Consider the following 14886-nt stretch of genomic DNA (forward strand, 5'->3'; position numbering starts at 1 on the left):
ATCAGATTCACCCAGAAAGAAACTGAAACTGTTAAAAAGATTCAAACTTTATAACTTTATTATTTAAGATCGTCACAGGAAAGAATAATCGATGTGTAAATGCTGATTCACAACCGAGAATCTGAAGAACTAAAACAAAACTTATCAAATCTCTTCTTCTTCTTCTTTTTCATATCAACCATCTAACTCGCTGTAGAAATCTGGCGTAAGGAAAGAACCTAAATCACCGAAGATGACGTCTTCCTCCGTCGTTAACTTGCCGGAGTCTTGACACCCGAAATACGTCTGGATATCGTCCGGGAAGCTCCGGCGAGGCGGAGCAATCTCCGGCGGCGTAGACGGTCCGATTACCTCATCCGTGCTCGAAGGTGAAGACTTTAAGAACTTTGTTTTCCGATCGTCGTTGTCTTCTGACGAAGATTGGCTCTGTGATAATTCCGACTCGAGATCAGGGTTTATAAACGGACAGGGATCAGACTGCGGAATATCCAGGAGATGATTCGCGGCGTCTGTAGGGTTTACCGGCGCCGGCAATTTGAGATAACGGCTGATATCGAAGTTAGTAACGGCGTTAAGTCCACGGTACTCGATTGCTGCGACATCATACGCTATGGCCGCTTCTTCTTGTGTAGCTAACAACACCAAAAAAAAGAATAATGGGGTGTAAAATGTAACAGATAAAAATGTTGCGACGTTTTACTCAATTTAGGGAACTTAATATTAGTTTATTTATTATTACATTCTAGCAGAAGCTATTTTGTATTTCTCTAATACGTAACATTATGTTACGAGCCTACAACAACAAGTCAACAAGTCTTTTCTTGTGTAGCAACAACACCAGAAAGAATATTGGGATGAAAAATGTTAAATGTAACAATTAAAACGTTGTGAATTTAACACAATTTAGGGACTTATATTTCCTTTTTGTTTTATTATTTTAAATTTTACCAGATACCATTATGTATTTCTCTAATACGTAATACTATGCTACAAGCCTACAACAACAAGTCAGTAATAAAATTGTACTTTTCCGTTGATAGAGGACGATCACTCATATGAAATTTGAAAAAAAAAAAACAATCATAAATAACGGAATTAAATTGGCCAGTAAAATTGGATGAGCAACTCAAAGTTTAGAGCATACGATAATTATTTGTGTATATATAATAACATAAGAAGAAAAAACTATATAAAAATATTAAAGGCTTGACTAAGTAGTTGGGTTTGGTGATCTATTTCCCAACCAACTCAAGATCTGATTACGTGCATATCGATATATCAACCCCTCTTGAAGATTTATAAGTCGAAAAGTTATGCTATTATGAAGACAGAAATCACACATATTAAGTGTACAAATTTTATTTGTTTATAACAGTTACACCATCAAATTTTTAACTTATGACGATCACAGTATTATATCATTACAACTATATATTTTTATTATAAACACCATTGAAAACGAATGAACTTAAAGAATGTAACTTTGTAACACACGTGCGAGTATAGATAAACTGTGTCAAATGATAGTCACATATCAGAATCATAATTTATGATAAGTGCTATTTTAACGTATTCTTATCTTATAGTTTGTCTTCAGTTGTGTAAATTGCATGAAGCATTGTGTATTGTTCTCTCTTTTTTTTAGCATTGTACATGTGTAGTGTGTTCTTTGCATTAATTTACGCTATAAATATTTAAAGAGTTGAAAAAGAAGAAGCTTACCATAAGTTCCGAGATATAAATACTTATTGCCAAACACTCTGCCAATTCGAGCTTCCCATCTCCCATTATGGTGATGCCTGCAAGTCCATAAGATACACTTATCAACATTTGAAATCTGTATACTGAAACTGTTTTGTTCTAATATATTCCCTAGCAGATATATATATATATATATATATATATTTTTGAGGATTTCAGTTTACTTTGCAACGCCTCTGTATTTCGATACACCACGTGAAAACCCACTACTTTTCCTGTTAAAAAATGTTAAACCAAAATATTATTAATGTACTGTTAGTTTGTTAACAGACAAAAGATGATTAGATAATCACCAATCATGGATAACAATATCTTATTTAATTATTACCTTCTCAAAGATCCGATATACTCTTCCTTCGTCTGAATTTCCATTTCTTTGATGTCCTCTTCATAATTACACAGCTGCAAATCACACACAAAATCAATTAAAAACAAATAACCAAAAGAAAATTACGAATGTAAACAGGTTCTTCTTCTTTCTTTGTTTATGTTTATAAAAACACGTAGGCAAGAAAGATTGTGAAGTAACAAAAATCATGTGGAAAGTATTTATTTGGATTCCGAGAAAATTTACAGGGAAATTCAAGATGGTGTCTCGTCCCCAATATTTCAATGCTGCTAAGTCGTAGGCACGTGCTGCTGCATCTTCCTCGTCATATGCTCCTGTGCAAACCATATTAACATAATTAATTTAACATTAGGTTGAGTTTTAATTTTTCATTACCGTGGTTATCAATACTAACATAAATTTACATCATACGTAAATTGTAAGTGTAAACGTGGAATAGAAATAAAATAAAGTAAAAAAAAAATTGTTTGCGGTTCACGTTTGATGAGTTTTTGATGTAAGCACATTATAAAAAGATAAATCCAACTGAATTGTTATAATTATATATCATTCGTTTGTATTGTCATTCTTTATAGATGGAAGTCATTTACGCTTTTTTGAACGACCTACATATCCAATTTCTTAAGAACTGAGAAATAAACTTTTTTCAATTAAGGAATAATAATTAGCATTGTTTTTAAAGTGCCTACCAATCCGGGAGAGCAAAGAGAAAAGGCCATATGAAAAATGACCAAAACAAACTCACCTAAATATACTGCACGTGATGAGTCAGCCAATATCCCGGTCAGCATCGTCACACAAAAAAAAAAAACAAAAAACATATTAACAACAAAAAGAAAAACAGATTAATTTAAAAAAGACTAAATTATTTACAAATCAAGAGACACAGTAACGACGAGCTCATTCCCTGGAGAAATCGATCGGAGTAAGAAAATCAAAAAAGAAATATCTTTATTTCATAAATTTATATATATGTATAGAGAGTATATAGTGTATAGACTGACCTTGTCTTCCTTTCTTGCTCTGAGTCTCGTTCCAACTATTCTTATCCCACAAATGCGCTTCGTACCTTCCAGTCCATCTATGCCTAACACAAATTTTTGATCGAACAAATTTTTAATGAAGGAAAAGTAAACGAAAGAAAATTCAAACGGTGTCGTTTTTGAGTGTGTTTTAGAAACCTGGTGACGCCTCTATACACGGAGCTACGCTGTGGAGGAGCGTCTCGCGGTTGCGCTCGGCGTTTGCGTTTTGCTTTAATAACTACTGACGCTGGTTCCTCTCCGGTTTCATCCTCAACAGAAGTCTTCTTGCTCCGCCTTGAGATCTCTTCCATTACCGGAGAGCCTTCCATGGCAATGTTCATAAAGAAAGAAGAAGGAGGAAAACAATAAAGAGGAGAAACTGATGAAATGGATTGTTTTGTTTTTTTACGGAGACTATAAAGGGAAATGGTTGAGTATTTAAATTAAAATTTTCCGTTTATTTTTTTAAAAACCTTTTTTTATTGTTATTGCTTTAAAATGCTTTATTAGCTACGGCCCTCTTTGTACTTCTGAAATTAGATTTCTCACTAATAAATTTCCTAATCATGCTCAAAACCATTTCTACCTGATTTGATTAGCGCAATTCAAACAAAAGAAATCTACCGTTTTATTCATGTTTTTAATTCAGAGCAAATAAGGAATGGACATGTGGAGGTTTAGATCCGCTTAGCCAAAAATATTGGAGAAAGTAGGCAAGCAAAATTGGAGCTCCATAATTTCTCCGCTTCTTGGTTGATCTACTTTTTGGTCGGGCCGTGAAAGATATATGCAATGCTATAAAAACAATTTAACTATATTTTTTAATTTATATTCCGTTATATATGTTGATATGTCCTTCCAATAAGTTTAGCAATCGTATTTGATCTAAATACACATTTTGTCATTTACAAAATAATAATAACCTCGAAAAGTCTCTATTCTCTAACTCCACATCTCCAATGGAATGGTGTTGACAAAACATACGTTAGATCGACATATTTAAGTTAGTAATAACCAAAAAACATATATGAATTGAAGCTTTTTGTTAAGAAGTACTTTGCATGTTATGCGTATGTAATTATGGTTTCTTCTCTCCCAGTTCGATCTTTTGCATAATCATTAATATATAATCTGTATATATATATATATATAGATATTCCGACGAAGATATGTGATTACTCTCAGACGTTATGAATAATATATCATCATTTAAAATTTCATGACAGATAATACTCCAAAATATGAAAAGAACAATGTAAGAGCAGCCCTTTTTTTTTGCGTATTAATACTATTATTGAAGTCACCACGAAATAAAATTTCCACATTTCTTAAAATGTAAAGACAGTGTTTTCCTATAATTTTGTATAAATGTTAACAAGTTGTATTTAATCTGTGTACCTGCCCCTTAATGAGATGGGAGCAAATGTCAACAATTATAGTAAAACTTGTCTACAAGAGTCCAATCTAAAACGAGCCACATGATATTTTGCGTGTAAAGTTATGCAATTAGTTAGTAGTTAGCACAGCTTCAGAGATACGCTTTGACATATATCGGTAAACAGAGCATTAACGAGATTGTGAATATATAACACCATGCCTGTCATATTATAAATAGATAAGACTAGTTTCGTATCAAAATTATGATCAAATATACTAAGTGATGAAACCCCTCTCTATTAGATCCGATTCACAAAAGTTCATTCGAGCCATCAATACAAGGAATAGCGAGCGTAAAAGAGATTTACGGTGTCATGCATGACAACCACATCTTATACTTGTTTGAATCGATTTTTTTGTTATTCGCTCACTAAAAAAAGACGCCAATGTGATGGTCGAAATCTCTTGCAGAATCATTCCTGGTATGTTTTTCCCGGACGGTGGTGTAAAAACAGGGCCAGCCCAAGGCTAAAGCCAATGAAGCAAGAGCTTTAGGGCAGCCTATTATATCAAAAATTTTGGGGCAACAAAATATGACTTAATTTTTAGTTTTAGTCCATATTTAATTAAAGCCCATCGACATTTTTTTAAAAAAGTAAGATTTTGGTTTGTCCCACATCGAAAAATTAGCATAATTTAGAAGAAAAACCGTATTATAAATAGATCTTTGGTCTGATGAGACATTATTTGATCTTGGGCCAGCCCTTACGCTTTAGGCGTCATATGACCTTGGCCGACTCTGTGTAAAACATATTGTTATTTTGGGCTTTGCTTTAATAATTTTGAGTTGCTCAAAACAAAAAAATGTTCCACATATTATATCGTTATGTTTTTTTAATATATATCGTTATGTTACTCTAACTATTATCAAAACTACATTGATCTGACATATTGAACCAATGAACCGCAAAAATGTTATATTTAAAATATACTAACATTCTGTCTATCTTAAAAAATATCATTTGATTTAGTTCATTTATATCAAATCAACACATGTCATCAAACGATTTTACCAGCGTTTAGTGCTATGGTTTTTTTTTTTTTTTTGAAATTGTCTTCTCAAACTTTAGACCACTCAAAAATTTAAATTGTTTGTAGAGAAAAAAGAGAGAAAGCGATGTGATTATAAATGAGAAATGCAGGGAAATGGTCACCACCGTTTTGGGTATGCCATCTTTTTACGGCGTTTTACCATGTTTCAGAGCTCGCACTTCGCAGCATTGAAACATGTTATGCGAGAGGGAGATCCAATTGAGACCCTGTCGCCCAATAACCATCTACCACGTCATCCGACAGGTTTTTGTCCACGATAGTTGTAGCGTACAGTCAATAAATACTGTGCTTTGTATCATGTACAGTATTGCGTATGATTTTAAACGACCTCATGCCCATTATAGGCAATTCATTACTTTAAGTGGTTTTGGTTTTGGATCAGATTGGTCATTGATACTTTCAGACCTGATCCTGATTTTCCTCAAAAGTGAAAATAATAGAATTACCAGAAACCGAAGAAGAGTTTTCTTGGTGACGATACAGAGACTAGAGCCAGAGGAAACTGAAGAAGAAAAGGAAATACACAGCAGATTCATTTGACAGAATTATCATTTGAAGTTTACCAAAATATGTTTATCTCCAAAGTATGTGATCGTTGACTTTTAGCATTTTGCAATTCTGAAACACTTGATTCTATGTGGAAATAACAAAATTGTTCAAGCTAACAAAAACTTAACCTCGTTTGTTGTCACTCAATCTAGCAATCAAGCCAAAACAAAAATGAAACTCATTCTGCAGATCCAGACACCATCAATCTATTCTAGGCTAGCTTCAAATTTTTGTTGTGTTTCCTGAGAAAAAACATCACACTCAAGGAGACAATTTGTCCAGCAATGTAGCCTCCTATAGCTCCGTAACACACACATATAGGCCACTCCTGAATTAGTACAAGGATTAGTTATATATATGCATATGCTCAACTACCATGACCAAGAACAAGAACCAATCTCTTGGATGTATATTGGGATAAAGAAATATCACCTGCCATGGCCTTTCCCAGTCGAGCGGCATAGGCCAAGCTCCAAACCATCCACCAATAATTGCTCCATATGCTGGACTAAAGATCATATATTCTATATTTCCACTTGGTCTGTAAAGAAACAAAAAGATGGATTAACAACAGGAAATCGTGTGAATGATCTTATAAGGTCCAATATATCTAACTTACTTCATCGAGGCGAATACTCGATGCCAATCTGTCCATGATGCACCAAAAACTGCAGTTGCGGGTACAAACTATGAAAATCTAAAATTATTAGCGACAACCAAAGGTTTTTTCCAAACTGATATGCAGGGCTTTAACATCGTTAAGCCTTTCAAGGCATAGGAACTGCAGCAGGAGGCAGCTTACCGTGAAAACAGACATTAGAAAGGACCAGTGAATTGTTTTTGGTAGATATCTGCATGAGATTAGAGGTAATGCTCATGTTAGCATTTGAGACTCACGCAATCTCTATCCAAAAGGATGATCACGATCACCATTAAGGAGCCTAATTTGTAATCTAGACGACTGAAAAGTGCAGATTACAAACAAAGTTTTAACAAAGAGAAAAAAAAAATCAAAAGAGTTAGAGAAACAAAAACTTGGTGAATCATACTGCGTTCCAATAGGTGCACCCAAAGCAATTGCTCCCAAAGCATTCATAAAGGCCCCTATTAATCAAACAAAACAAAGGCTTAGAGAACTCATACTCATCAAGGGAAACAGAAAACAGCAAACAGAGCAGATTTTCGATCCTTCTTGGTTTATAACAAGATGAGCTAGTAGACATTGCTAACTCGGAGAGCTGGGGAGATCATTCACATGGTCAGGTCAAGCCAAACAACTTGAAATTTACAAGTGAAGCAATTGAGTGTTTCTGTTCTTGTATAGCAAAAGAATGAAGACGTACCCACTATAATAAGTTGAAAAGCAAAGGATACTAACCGGAAAATAGTCCTATTATGCTTCGCCCAAGAGCTCTAAAATACTGGAAAGCATTTAGGAAACCATCAAGACAGAGTTAAGCACAAGAAACCAAACGAATTGTGCGTTTTCTTCTCTAAGTAAAGAAAAATACTTCTTCAGCTTCTGTATTTCAAAATGAAACATTAGAACAAAAAAAAACCATCTTTCGTAAAACTGCCAATTGGGGTGTGTCGTTGTTTTTATCGACTCCATATACAACCAAAGCATAAAGCAAAGGAATCATAAATGAACTACACTTACCGAAAATTTCTCTGGTGATCTCCGGAAAAAGCTGTAGACGAATATCACAATCGGAAACTCGATACTCTGAAAATTAACATCAAACTGGCTGAATTAACTAAAATCAACACTTAACCGATTAAAAAAAAAAACAGGATGAATGAAAAGAAGCATAGTACAGTACCCAGAGGAGACAAAGAGTGAGAGATGGATTAGAGACGAGATCGACGGAAAATTTGTTTCGGGCCACCCAGAATCCGACGGCCAGAGACAATCCAGTAATCAAATAAACAAAAGACGCCCCCGAGGCTGATATCGAAGCATCGCTACATACACCAATGGATGTTACTGGCTTCTTCTTCTTCGTAGCCTCTTTCATGGCTTTCCCTGATCCCGTCTTCGGGAATCAGAACGAGTGAAGAAGACGTAGGAAAATTACTGAAATCCTCCATTACTGTTTTACTGTAAGATTTTCTCATATTGGGCCTTTTATTTACATATGGGCTTAAATGTAAAAAAAGCATAATGGGTCCTTACGGGCCGAAAAATTATTTTAAGCGGGTTGCCGTTTATAAATACTTAAAACTCTTCGGCGGCGAATCCAGAAGTCTCTGGTAAATGTGTGTGGTTTCTCCACCGTTCTACATCTCCGTAGATAGTGCCACGAGTTTTCTCCCGAAATGTCTTCTCTCTCGCGCCGCTTTCGTATATATATCTGCTTTCATCGACTCAGATTTCTCAATCAAGCAGATAAACAATCAATAAGATCAAAAGAAATCGAAAACACCTAGCTTTGCAATCAGCAAGTTTCAATCACTGAAGCTTTTTTCACAGCAACAATGGCGACGAAATCAGAAAAAGCTATTGGCATCGACCTCGGCACAACATACAGTTGTGTTGGGGTTTGGATGAACGACCGTGTGGAGATCATTCCTAACGACCAAGGAAACCGTACGACGCCGTCTTACGTCGCGTTCACAGACACCGAGCGGTTAATCGGCGATGCAGCGAAGAATCAGGTGGCGTTGAACCCACACAACACTGTCTTCGATGCGAAACGTCTCATCGGTCGGAGATTTTCCGATCCTTCTGTTCAGAGCGATATGCGACACTGGCCGTTCAAGGTTGTTTCCGGTCCCGGTGACAAGCCGATGATAGTGGTATCGTACAAGAACGAAGAGAAGCAGTTCTCTCCTGAGGAGATTTCTTCGATGGTGCTAATCAAGATGAAGGAAGTCGCCGAGTCATTCCTAGGGAGCACCGTCAAAAACGCCGTCGTTACGGTCCCGGCGTACTTCAACGATTCTCAGAGACAGGCGACGAAGGACGCCGGATCGATTTCTGGGCTCAACGTTTTGCGTATAATCAACGAGCCGACTGCTGCAGCTATCGCTTATGGATTAGACAAGAAGGGCACGAAGACCGGTGAGAGGAATGTATTGATTTTCGATCTTGGAGGTGGAACTTTCGATGTTTCGCTGTTGACGATTGAAGAAGGTGTCTTTGAGGTGAAGGCTACAGCTGGAGATACTCACCTCGGTGGTGAAGACTTTGACAACAGGCTTGTGAACCATTTCGTTGCGGAGTTTAAGAGGAAGCACAAGAAGGACATTAGTGGGAATGCGAGGGCACTCAGGAGGCTGAGAACAGCTTGCGAGAGAGCAAAGAGAACGCTTTCTTCCACTGCTCAGACGACTCTTGAGATAGATTCTTTGCACGAGGGTGTTGATTTCTACGCGACGATCTCACGTGCGAGGTTTGAGGAGATGAACATGGATCTGTTCAGGAAATGTATGGATCCTGTGGAGAAAGTGCTTAGAGATGCTAAGACTGACAAGAGCAGTGTGCACGAGGTGGTTCTTGTTGGTGGATCGACGAGGATTCCGAAAATTCAGCAGCTTTTGCAAGATTTCTTCAACGGGAAGGAGCTATGCAAAAGCATAAACCCTGATGAAGCTGTTGCTTATGGAGCTGCGGTCCAGGCTGCGATTCTTACTGGTGAAGGAAGCGATAAGGTCCAAGATCTTCTGCTTCTTGATGTGGCGCCGCTAAGCCTTGGACTTGAGACGGCCGGTGGGGTAATGACTGTGTTAATCCCGAGGAACACGACGGTTCCTTGTAAGAAGGAGCAAGTGTTCTCCACGTATGCGGACAATCAGCCAGGCGTTCTGATCCAAGTCTACGAAGGAGAACGTGCAAGGACCAAAGACAACAACCTTCTTGGAACCTTTGAGCTCAAGGGCATTCCTCCTGCGCCACGTGGAGTTCCTCAAATTAATGTTTGCTTTGACATTGACGCGAATGGGATTTTAAATGTGTCGGCTGAGGATAAAACCGCTGGTGTAAAGAACCAGATCACGATCACCAACGAGAAAGGAAGGTTGAGCAAAGAGGAGATAGAGAAGATGGTGCAAGACGCTGAGAAGTATAAGGCAGAGGATGAGCAAGTGAAGAAGAAAGTGGAGGCCAAGAACTCGCTGGAGAACTATGCTTACAACATGAGAAATACCGTCAAGGATGAGAAACTCGCGCAGAAGCTAGATCAAGAGGATAAGCAGAAGATCGAGAAGGCGATCAATGAAGCAATCGATTGGATTGAAGGAAACCAGCTGGCGGAAGTTGATGAGTTTGAGTATAAGTTGAAAGAGCTAGAGGGTATTTGCAACCCAATCATCTCAAAGATGTATCAGGCTGGTGCAGGTGCCGGAGTTCCCAGTGAAGGTATGCCAGAAACCGGTGGCTCCAGTGGTGCTGGAGGTCCAAAGATAGAAGAGGTTGATTAGAACGGTAGAGAGTGCGATAACAAAGAGTGGGTATGAACTATTGGCGAGTCTTTCTTTGTATTGTGCGAGTCTTTAAGTCTACATGAGTGTCGATATGTGTTTTGATAGTGAAACCAATGAATGTAATTTAGTTGTATTGTATGTTCTTCACTTCTACTCAGTCCAGTTTGTTTCAAGCAATAAACAAAGTGATCTGCTTTTTTTTAAGTAATAAACAGAGTTTAAGTTGCATTGACATATCCCCATGAAGTTTTTCTTGAGTCTTTGTTTTGCATTAACATAACTCCTTAAGAACATTTTCACCAACCTACACACACACACACACTTAATTAACGACTGTAAACAGTATAGCTGAATCTTCTTTGCTTGTCGGATTTGTTGTCCTGAAAAAGCAATGACAGAGAATTTTGTTCTTTGAAGTGTCATAAAGAAAAGTATCTACAATCCTTCAGTAGTCATTTCGAACATGTTCTGTCTTGGCCCCACGCAGACACATATAAGTATACACACTCTTAGCTTCAAAACAGTCACCTCAAATCCCCCTGAAGCTCAGATTAGCTATGAAGAGAAGATCTCTTGCATTGTCCATCCTCTTCCTCTTTTTATTCTGCTTTCCCTTCTCATCAGATTCTCAGAAACTCAATCCATCGACAAAACAAGCCCATGGTGCTCTGTTTTAAGAATCTATTGTTCCTCTTGTGTTTGTAGCCAGAGAAGTGAAGTATACTCATCTTCTGTTTGTTCCTTCTTATGGCAGATGTTACAATCAAAGACATAAAAGGAGAAGAACAAGATAAGAGCATCGACATCTTCCGGGCAGGTAGAGGAGCTCATGGAGTTACAGGTGGAAGAGGAGGCGGAGGCCGGAAAGTATCTCCGAAACGCAACGCTGCCATGGACTATCGGCCACCGTTGTTCTTCTCCGCCTCCGCCGTTCTCTTTACCGGTTTTATAATGCTTTCATTAACTTCTTTCGACGTGTCAATAAGATTGTTATGTTGTGCCTAAATGTCTTTAAGATCTGAAAGTGTATCATACGTTGTTGAAATATTCTAAACTGTGAATTCTATTAAATCTTGTAGTGTTGTACTTAAGTTTTGGATATATCCAGCCCAAGCGAATTGAACTGACAACAGATTTCGATATATGCCTAACTATCCTGGACTGGCTTCAACCGGCCGGATCTTGCAATAATAAACTCAGGCTACCATCTCCACAAAAAGAATGATTTCTTTTGCACTGATCAAACTTGGAATCATTGTTACAAGTATACATGCCACCAAGAACAATCCTTTTCCCTTCAGCAATTTCCCAATAACAAAATTCATGGCTGAGAGAGAAGAGTTCATAACGTCTTCTGAGCTTTTTACTTCCTACTTGAAACTAGAAGAAACCGCTTCACAAAACCAGAAGAACAAAGACGAATCTTAGTCCATCAAGAACGCTCCGCTGCAATACCTGATCAAATTCATGATTTTGTTTTTCCCAGAAAAGTCAGGAATTTGTTTCCAAGAAAAAGTATTTAGCTCGTAAGCAGCAATGTGTTACCTGTTGCTGAATTTTCCAACAGCGTCTGTGGTATCAAGAAGAGTGTCGCTGGCTTTCTCCAAAGCCATGTAAAGCTCTTTACCCCTGGTCACGCGTGCGATCACCCACGCGTTGTTCTTAGCTCTGATGCATATTTCCATGTCTTTCTCCTGCCTTTTCGCACGGCTTTTTTCTAAATCCACTTCTCCTCTGAGCTGGTTTAGAGCAAGTAATGACTCCTGCGTTTTCCCAAATTCACACACTTTAAGTCCAAGGTAGTACTAATCTCAGCTAGTAAATCACAAAGTGAAAGACGTTACCTTTGCAAGTGTTGTTACTTTTCCTAGAGGAGAAGCTCTGGAAACTTCCATGTCATTATCAACTACCAAGTAACGGTAACCCTTAACATGGTAAGCATTCTCGCCGCCCCACCCTCTTGAAATCTTCTCTTCAACTTTCAAAATTCGCAGTGATGCCTGGAAGAGAGTTTTTGCGTAGATTAGAAACAACCAGAAAAGAGACTCACCAAGAAAGATCAATGGGCGATTGTGCTTACATCTTCAATAAATTGCTGTTTCACGGCCGAGACGCTTAAATCTCCATTGACAATGGCAGTTGTAGGCATGAGAAGAAGTAAGGTGAGACTTTTATACTGATAAGCAAGGAGATACACTCTTTCCTGTGTCTGCTGAAGCCAGACTGTAGGGATGGCAGAATCAGTTGAACCGCCAGTCTCTAGACCCCAAATATCAGTTATAAGAAAACCATCTTTCCCTTTTGTCCACTTATCATTTTGTAGTGGCCTAATCACATGATGCATGTTATTACCATTTCCTGAATGTAGCGAGTCAATTGAACCAAGGGGCGCCGAAAAAGATTTAGAAGATATTTCCGATGAACCAGCCCCCTTACGTAGATATGACCAGGTACTCTCGCCAGGTGATAAAGCGCTTGAGGTCAACCTCATTACAGCAAATGTAAATAAGTTGACAGTATCATCAGATGAGAGAGTTGATGAAACCAACAGATCTTGAAATAAGATCATAGAGTGGGATCGTAAGCTCCCAGCACATGATTCTAGTACTTGAACAAGAGACTGTACATCCAAAAAATGCTTGTCAAATACCAAAATATTACGTGTGTGATAAAACGTCCAATAGATTTGGAGAAACGAACCTGAACTTCAAGTGCTGTGTCCCTTGCTAAAGTTAGCATTTGAACAGTTCCACGCTCTCTCAAAGTTTCACGGAAAGTTGGTAGCTGAAGTTTCTTTCCAACAAAAAGATCTGCCAGAAAGAGAAAACCTTCGCATAAGCTATTGCACACGAACCAACTTGAGCATACTGCGGTTTTTCACAGATCAAAAGCAAGGCATTCCACACAGCAATTTCAGCATTTTACCACACCAGCAGTCTTCCAAGCGAGGCCGCTTTTGAAATGCTGACAATCAGTGACATAAAATACTGAAGCAAAGAAACAGGATAGAAAAGAAAACAGCGGAAAATTATGTGCTCGATTTGGTGAGAAATGCTTACTGCTTAAATAATCTGTAACGAACGGATACAACTGAGATCGGGTGAGCCCTCCTGTTGGTTCTTTTTCGATTAATGCTCTAATTGACCCGTGAAACATCACGAAGAGTGAGTGCACTTCCTTAAGCACCCTCCTCAGCGCATCAATCCTCCATATTGCTCCCGTCTCCCTATTTTTCTCCACAACCTGCCAATGTCTAGATCAGATCTTGTTCATTGACATTACTACATACACTGCATATGTCCTATAACAAGTAAAAGTCAGACGATGCCTAACCATCACCATCCAGATATCAGGTTCAGCCTCGTAGAAAACATGCGAATGTCTTTCTGCTTCTATTAACTCACAAGCTGCCTCCGGAGAGAAAAGTCTGCATTTGTATTCACGCAACGCTTCAAAATATGAACAAGATTCACACACACCATTGATAAAGTAGCTTCGATTTTATAGGAAATCACAAATGCAGCTAAATCTGGAACAGGAAACAAAAAAGAGGGAAGAATCTGTAGCAGCAGACCTAGTGAAAGTAATAAGACCTTCACTGAGGCCGATAACTGATAACTGCGTGGAGAAGTCTAAGTCAGCAGGATGAAAGAACAAAATCTTGTCTAGCTCCTGCCCTTCGGTTTGGCCTCTCCTCAAATCAAACACGCAAAGTCGAAGGCTTTCATCACCAGAGCTCTTGGACGCCATTCCCCGTAAGCTTCTACGAGCACCCTAACATACAATACAATCAAAAATCAAGCATGCTACATAAAATTGGTTGTTTTTATAATCCATATGCTCGGCTTCGAATTCCGAATAAATTTTAAGAGTTTCAAAGCCACATTGGTGATTCAACCACCGCACACAAACCGAAAGAAGGTTCCTAGACCAAAGAACCCCATAAAAATCGAGAAGAGAATTGGAAATTTACTACCTTGAGGATGTATCCAACGAGCAAAGTCGAAGGAGTGATCAATCTTCGGGTGTTGCAATAGTTCAACGATCGGAGCCAGATTCTTGAACACAAATGTCAACTCTAATATGGTTGAAAGCTCGAATTTGTAAAATCAAACTCGATACTGGGCAAGGATTCAATCGATTGAATCGAAATGATTGCGAAATTTTAGAGGGTTTTGTTTGTGGGAGGATGAAGAGCAGGTGGACTGTTAACCGCCACGATAATTCGCGGAGATAATCGGGTCGGGTTATCAACGAATTTCAGACAAGTTGGATCATCAGCTTGGT

At 38.3% G+C, this 14886-nt stretch overlaps 5 protein-coding genes across 8 annotated transcripts; 2 read left to right on the forward strand and 3 right to left on the reverse strand.

Moving 5' to 3' along the window:
* Positions 1–48: 48 nt before the first annotated feature.
* On the reverse strand, positions 49–3522 carry LOC18993277 (AP2-like ethylene-responsive transcription factor At1g16060). Its single transcript, XM_006416786.2, has 8 exons — positions 3292–3522; positions 3115–3197; positions 2856–2864; positions 2336–2424; positions 2090–2163; positions 1926–1976; positions 1723–1799; positions 49–632 (listed from the first exon to the last, which is right to left on the reverse strand). The coding sequence occupies exons 1-8, from the start codon at positions 3474–3476 to the stop codon at positions 175–177; spliced, it is 1026 nt and encodes a 341-aa protein (XP_006416849.1). The 5' UTR covers positions 3477–3522; the 3' UTR covers positions 49–174.
* A 2722-nt stretch (positions 3523–6244) lies between these two features.
* Positions 6245–8241, reverse strand: LOC18993278 (phosphatidylinositol-glycan biosynthesis class F protein). The gene is made up of 8 exons (XM_006416787.2): positions 7998–8241; positions 7835–7900; positions 7553–7595; positions 7224–7278; positions 6977–7025; positions 6794–6861; positions 6607–6715; positions 6245–6502 (listed from the first exon to the last, which is right to left on the reverse strand). Exons 1-8 carry the CDS (start codon positions 8190–8192, stop codon positions 6386–6388), a joined length of 702 nt encoding a protein of 233 aa, XP_006416850.1. The 5' UTR covers positions 8193–8241; the 3' UTR covers positions 6245–6385.
* Positions 8242–8445: 204 nt separating this feature from the next.
* Positions 8446–10810, forward strand: LOC18993279 (heat shock 70 kDa protein 5). The gene has a single exon (XM_006416788.2). It carries the CDS (start codon positions 8653–8655, stop codon positions 10594–10596), a length of 1944 nt encoding a protein of 647 aa, XP_006416851.1. The 5' UTR covers positions 8446–8652; the 3' UTR covers positions 10597–10810.
* A 321-nt stretch (positions 10811–11131) lies between these two features.
* Positions 11132–11640, forward strand: LOC18993280. The gene is made up of 2 exons (XM_006416789.2): positions 11132–11262; positions 11354–11640. Exons 1-2 carry the CDS (start codon positions 11157–11159, stop codon positions 11602–11604), a joined length of 357 nt encoding a protein of 118 aa, XP_006416852.2. The 5' UTR covers positions 11132–11156; the 3' UTR covers positions 11605–11640.
* Positions 11641–11669: 29 nt separating this feature from the next.
* On the reverse strand, positions 11670–14814 carry LOC18993281 (vacuolar fusion protein CCZ1 homolog A). 4 transcript variants are annotated; one of them, XM_024152105.1, is made up of 10 exons: positions 14576–14814; positions 14174–14373; positions 13939–14026; positions 13659–13842; positions 13525–13563; positions 13300–13409; positions 12680–13219; positions 12444–12599; positions 12145–12362; positions 11670–12054 (listed from the first exon to the last, which is right to left on the reverse strand). In XM_024152105.1, exons 2-10 carry the CDS (start codon positions 14347–14349, stop codon positions 12024–12026), a joined length of 1542 nt encoding a protein of 513 aa, XP_024007873.1. In that variant the 5' UTR covers positions 14350–14373; positions 14576–14814; the 3' UTR covers positions 11670–12023. The 4 variants fall into 4 exon arrangements, with proteins under 4 accessions (XP_024007873.1, XP_024007872.1, XP_006416853.1 ...); XM_024152104.1 differs by having other exon boundaries at positions 13933–14026; XM_006416790.2 differs by lacking the exon at positions 13525–13563 and having other exon boundaries at positions 13933–14026.
* Between the last annotated feature and the right edge of the window lie 72 nt (positions 14815–14886).

Source organism: Eutrema salsugineum, unplaced genomic scaffold (assembly GCF_000478725.1).
Source record: "Eutrema salsugineum unplaced genomic scaffold, Eutsalg1_0 scaffold_5, whole genome shotgun sequence".
In the NCBI taxonomy this organism is placed as follows: Eukaryota; Viridiplantae; Streptophyta; class Magnoliopsida; order Brassicales; family Brassicaceae; genus Eutrema; species Eutrema salsugineum.